The 5824-nt window shown below is 44.9% G+C and overlaps 2 protein-coding genes across 2 annotated transcripts; both read left to right on the top strand.

Moving 5' to 3' along the window:
• The first annotated feature begins 432 nt into the window (after positions 1–432).
• On the top strand, positions 433–2670 carry LOC104961127 (tripartite motif-containing protein 16-like). The gene is given in 2 exon segments (XM_010789352.1): positions 433–1860; positions 1863–2670. Coding segments are annotated over 2 exon segments (1662 nt in total). The 5' UTR covers positions 433–440; the 3' UTR covers positions 2105–2670.
• Positions 441–3694, top strand: LOC104961130 (E3 ubiquitin/ISG15 ligase TRIM25-like). Its single transcript, XM_010789353.1, has 3 exons — positions 441–1540; positions 1936–2090; positions 3588–3694. Exons 1-3 carry the CDS (start codon positions 441–443, stop codon positions 3692–3694), a joined length of 1362 nt encoding a protein of 453 aa, XP_010787655.1.
• The last annotated feature ends 2130 nt before the right edge of the window (positions 3695–5824 follow it).

The following is a 5824-nucleotide window of genomic DNA, read 5'->3' as shown; positions in this document are numbered from 1 at the left end:
TTATGTGAGATGTGTGTTTGTTAGCAACTGAAACTGTGACGTGCTACCTTTACTAGTAGTTCGGAGCTGTCTGCTACAAAAGTCTGAGGCGACAGGAGATATTTTTCAGCTGAAGAATGTTTTCAAATGAAGAGCAGGTTGTAAGCGAGGCTCCGTTTGTGAATGAGGAAACAGTTCAGAGTGTCTGCTCCTCCTCCTGGAATGAGTCAGAGATTGATGAGCCCTCCCTCTTCTTCCTGCTCTCAGACACGGCCAGCTCCACTCTGTATGTCCTGGTTCCTCCCCTTTAGATCCACACAGAGGAGGATGGGTGTAACCAAAACGTAAAGTACAAGAGCTGATAGGCCAAATTCACCGCCCACACATGTTGTTCAGATCACTGCTCATAGTTTCAGTTCTCAGGAAGTGAAACTCATACGCTCGCTCTACTGAGAGGTGAAATGGCGCAGAAAGGAGTTCAGCTGGAGCGGGAAATCTTATCTTGTCCGATCTGTCTGGATCTACTGAAGGATCCGGTGAGCACTTCCTGTGGACACAGCTACTGCATGAAGTGTATTGAAAGCTTCTGGGACGGAGAGGACGAGAAGAAGATCCACAGCTGCCCTCAGTGCAGGCAGAGCTTCACACCGAGGCCTGTCCTGCTGAAGAACACCATGTTAGCAGCTTTAGTGGAGGAGCTGAAGAAGACTGGACCCCCACCTGCTCCTGCTGATCTCTGCTATGCTGGAGCTGGAGATGTGGCCTGTGATGTCTGCACTGGGAGGAAGCTGAGAGCCTGTAAGTCCTGTCTGCAGTGTGTGGCCTCTTACTGTGACAAACACCTCCAGCCTCATTATGACGTAGCTCCATTAAAGAAACACAAGCTGGTGGAGCCCTCCAAGAAGCTCCAGGAGAACATCTGCTCTCGTCACGACGAGGTGATGAAGATGTTCTGCCGCACTGATCAGCAGAGTATCTGTTCTCTCTGCTCTGTGGACGAACACAAAGGCCACGACACGGTGTCAGCTGCAGCAGAGAGGACTGAGAGGCAGAGAGAGCTGGAGGGGAGTCGACTAAACATCCAGCAGAGAATCCAGGACGGAGAGAAGGAGGTGAAGCTGCTTCAGCAGGAGGTGGAGGCCCTCAATGGCTCTGCTGAGAAAGCAGTGGAGGACAGTGAGAAGATGTTCACTGAGCTGATCCGTCTCATGGAGAAAAGAAGCTCTGATGTGAAGCAGCAGCTCAGATCCCAGCAGGAGAGAGAAGTGAGTGGAGTCAGAGAGCTCCAGGAGAAGCTGGAGCAGGAGATCTCTGAGCTGAAGAGGAGAGACGCTGAGCTGAAGCTGCTGTCTCACACAGAGGATCACAACCAGTTTCTGCTCAGCTACCCCTCCTCACTGCCAGCCCTCAGTGAAGCTACACACTCCTCCAGCATCAACATCCGTCCTCTGAGATACTTTGAGGACGTGACGGCGGCCCTGTCAGCAGTCAGAGACAAACTACAGGACGTCCTGAGAGAGGAATGGACAAACGTCTCACCGACTGAAGTGGAGGTTTTACCGTCAGCAGCAGAGCCCACCACCAGAGCTGGGTTCTTAACATATTCACAGGAGATCACTCTGGATCCAAACACAGCACACACACTGCTGGTATTATCTGAGGGGGGCAGAAAAGCAACACACATGGAACAACATCAGTCTTATTCTCGTCACCCAGACAGATTCACTGCATGGCCTCAGGTCCTGAGTAGAGAGAGTCTGACTGGACGTTGTTACTGGGAGGTGGAGCGGAGAGGAAGAGTGTTTGTAGCAGTCGCATACAAGAATATCAGCAGAGCAGGGGGGGAAAGTGAATTTGGAAACAATGACAAATCTTGGGCGTTATATTGTACCAAAACAGTTTTACATTTTATTACAACAGTATCCTCACTCCCGTCTCAGGTCCTCTGTCCTCCAGAGTAGGAGTGTACCTGGATCACAGAGCAGGCGTTCTGTCCTTCTACAGCGTCTCTGAAACCATGACTCTCCTCCACAGAGTGCAGACCACATTCACTCAGCCGCTACATGCTGGACTTTATCTTAATGGTTGTTATGGAGACACAGCTGAGTTTAGTAAACTCAAATAGCCTGAAGTCCTTGGAGGAACTCTTCTACTTCTTAAACTCACCGTGTGTCCATCAGAGCTGATTGTTCATGTCTTCACTGTGCAGAGATCAGCTGTCAATCAAACATGATGGGCGGGGCTTGAACATCTTCTCATGAGTTGTTCTGTAGATGTTGGACTTTCTTCCGGCTCCTTCCTGTGTCTGTGTAGCCATGGAGGCTGTCACTGCTCAGGAGGATCCTTGCTCACCTGTAAACTTTGCTCTAAAGATTTGCTGGATGTTTCTTTTGATTCATGTTGTTGTTTCTCTTGTAATGCACGAGTCTCCAGAGACATTTAGAATCACATGTCTTACTTTGACAGATTAAACCCAGATGGTTATAACAATTATTTCATCACAACATGTTGATTTAAAATTATATTACTTCCTGTCATGATCATAATCAATAAGTACATCATGTATTAGTCTCCTGTACATAGCTTAGAGTCTTTGCTTGGGAAATCAATGGTATAATATTAGTTATTTGTTGTTGTTGTTTGTTGTTGTTATCCAAATAGAAATTGAGTACTCTGATGTTTTACAGAACATACATTATCATGATCATAATCAATAAGTACATCATGTGTCATTCTGTTTGAAACAGCTGAGATGAAACACATGGTGTGGATGAAGGGAAAGTGATCAATAGTCATTGAACAGACTTTACTGATGGGATGTGTGATCAAAGGAAATGTTTGGATAATGAATAAAGTACAAACTAAAACAGGATTGTTGTTCTTGTGTGATGTCCAAGGTGCCGTACGAAGCTGATGGAGAACATGTGGAAGTGATCTGAGACTAGAGCTCAGTGTTCATCCTCACTCAGTCTGACCCCTCCCTCACTCAAACGTCTCTGTGAGCATATATATCACAGGAGGGTTGCTTTAAAACACATTCACTGGAGTTGTTTATACCTTTTTTAAACCTTTTCTTTTAGATATTAAGCTTCTTCACTATTTGTCCTACTCTTCCAGTTTCACCAAAGTCACTGCATTTGAGCTGTAACTCGTTTCACTCTTAAGAATATGTTCTGTACTCGTTTCACCACAAAGTGTTCAGACAGTGCATTCTGGGGCTTTTTATCTTCTAATAAGTGTCAAGGGAATGTATTTTTAGTGCACGCATGTTTCTTATTTGGCCATGAAACATTAACTTTGATGGCCAAATAGATCACTTATGAAAATATATAAAAGTGGAAACACATTGTTGGCTCCATGCAGCTTCGCTTTGGGTTCAGGCCTCATTTAAAGCGTGGCGCCTGGGCCGTGTTGCAGGAAACGTGGCGCTCTAACCCCGGAGGTCTCTTTTGGAGCGAGGCCTCTGCTAATGAGCCGTCAGGACGAAAGGTGGTTGGTTTTCAGCCTCTGAAAGCAGGCAGGTGCTCCTTTCAAAGGCAGCAGGACGTAAGTAATAAGTAAGTATGAGTAATTCTAACTGATTACACTCCTGTGTTTACTTCTGGAAGACGCCGACACCTTCTCCGCCGAGTTTCCTGCCAGCACCGTGTCCTGTCCTGTTTCGGGTCCCATCGACACCAGCCCTTGCTCCGTCCAGGGTCTCGTCTACGCCTGACCCGCCAGGGGTTCCACCAGCTCCTGCCCGTCCTTGTGCCCGGCCTCCTGAGTTCCCCAGCCGAGGACTCCACCATGCACTCTGCCTTGCCCCCGGGCCGTCCGCCCGAGACACCCATCATGGACTGTGCTTTGCCTCTGGGTTGTCGTCCCGGACCCGTCCTCCGGACCCCCTCCATCCACCCTTTTGGATATTTAATTTGTAATCGTTTGACCTCCCTAATATATATATATATATATAGCACCAAATTGCAACTAATCTATATCTACTGTCACTTTTCACATTGAACATGTGCTCTTTTATTAAATTAACTAAACGCTTTCATTTTAAGTTGTGAGTGTTTTTGACCCTAAGAAACAGATGCATTGATCAATAACAATAATCCACAGCTGCTCTCTCCGTCCCAATATGTAGTGTCAATTTTACTAACCACTATCTTTTCCAAACACAGAAACATGTATTATTGACTAACCCACAGTTGTAATAATATTAGTTGAAGAATCTCATTTAAAAGGTTTCACCAATTGATATTCTTCCTGGTATGTTAAGTTAAACTAATACTGCGAGTGAATTAAGCATACCCCTGCTTATCATGTACAACTCTCCAATTACAACATGTAAACTTATTTTTTCAGGATAGTAGGGAGTTATTTTGTGAACTGAATCATTCCAGTCTGTATTAAGATGAGGGTGAACATCTTCAGCATGTTAGCCTTATGCTAAGCTGTCATGCCTTCTCAGGTAAGAACTTGAAATAACTCATGGATTTGTGTTTGCGGAAAGCACATTACTTCAGGAAGTGAGTACAGTTATTCAATACACTTAATATCTTACCATTTCTGATTAGAGAATACATAAACAAATGTTTTCTAAGCTTATATTCTCTTTCTTGTGGACTTTTGGTTGTTGCTTTGTTAGTGTTGTAGTGTCAAGATGTAGCTATATTGTTTTTCTTTATTTGAACGAAATGCATGTGGAACAGGAAGAGGTGTACAGGGTTTTATCAAATTGCTATTTTCACATGTAGTCATTCAAATGAATTTTCACTTCCTGTCCTTCAAAATGCCATTAAAAGCATGTAGATTGCACCATATTTAGATTTCAAAGTTCAACTTAAACTTTAGGTTTTAAACTTTGAATCAAGTCATGGAAATGTTGAGAAGAATCTGGCTCCAATCTCCATTGAAAAGGACAGAGGGAAGTTCAAATCACTGACAATGGGATTCTGATTGATATTAAACCCGTTTCATTCTCTTTGCAATATAAGAGATGTTGCCGTTCTGAAAACTGAGGCTATTGTAAATGTTACGTCCCCACTAAGGTCTAGGGGACCTGGAGACAATATCATACAACCAATAAAAATGAGGGAGTCAGTGTAACAGTTGACAAAAGGTTTATTTTGTGTAAACCCAGAATCGAACAGACATATACTTGAAACACTCGGTTGGTGAGGAGGAGGAGGAGGAGTCAAAGGATTGTGCCAAAAAAAAGAAACAAGCATAACAAAACCAGGCCTATCTCTACATCTATCCTTTGAAACCAAAACTCAAACAAAAAAACCCTCACTAACTAAACTACAAAGAATTTGACAAAACAATATACAGGGGTGGCAACAATCCGCTAACCTAGTGTGTCTGAACATTAGTTAGCTACGTGGTGAGAAATGTACAGGGTACCCCAGACTTACCTAACTCCTCCACCTCTCAACACACACACTTTCAAAAAGGTTAGACAATACAAAGATAATGAGTTGCTAAACACTGCAGGCTCCTTCATCAGCAACAGGCCCAGAGTGAGAGATAGAGAAGACTTCCTGGGTGCCTCCTTTATGGTCGGCCCTGGCGGCTGATAGGCCAGCTGAGGGTGAGAGGATCCAATCAGCCATCAGATTCAGGTGCACAGGCAGATTCCGATCAGCTGCTGATTAGCTGTGCAGAAGACAGGGAGAAGAGAGAAACACAGAAGGGAAAGAAAACTGAGGTTACCTACTGTAACCCCAGCTTCTATGAGTAAATGGCGCAGCCCTCTAAGGCTATCGCTATTGGGTAATCCCCCTGCGCCCCCGCGCAGCACTGAAACACTTGTAGTCCACGCCCACCCGCAAGGTGGGCCCCACCCTCGGGCCTCCTC

This window comes from Notothenia coriiceps, unplaced genomic scaffold, assembly GCF_000735185.1.
Source record: "Notothenia coriiceps isolate Sejong01 unplaced genomic scaffold, NC01 NC01_scaffold00032807, whole genome shotgun sequence".
NCBI classification, from domain to species: Eukaryota; Metazoa; Chordata; class Actinopteri; order Perciformes; family Nototheniidae; genus Notothenia; species Notothenia coriiceps.
Note: the sequence above shows the minus strand (reverse complement) of the source record. Positions and strands in the feature narration are given on the sequence as shown.

Excerpts from the sequence above, each read along its gene's own strand:
- LOC104961130 (XM_010789353.1), top strand. The coding sequence starts at position 441 with ATGGCGCAGAAAGGAGTTCAGCTGGAGCGGGAAATCTTATCTTGTCCG. Across the intron at positions 1,541-1,935 it reads ACTGAAGTGGAGGTTTTACC|AGTAGGAGTGTACCTGGATC; the intron begins GTCAGCAGCAGA and ends TCTGTCCTCCAG. Across the intron at positions 2,091-3,587 it reads TGGAGACACAGCTGAGTTTA|ACGCCGACACCTTCTCCGCC; the intron begins GTAAACTCAAAT and ends TACTTCTGGAAG.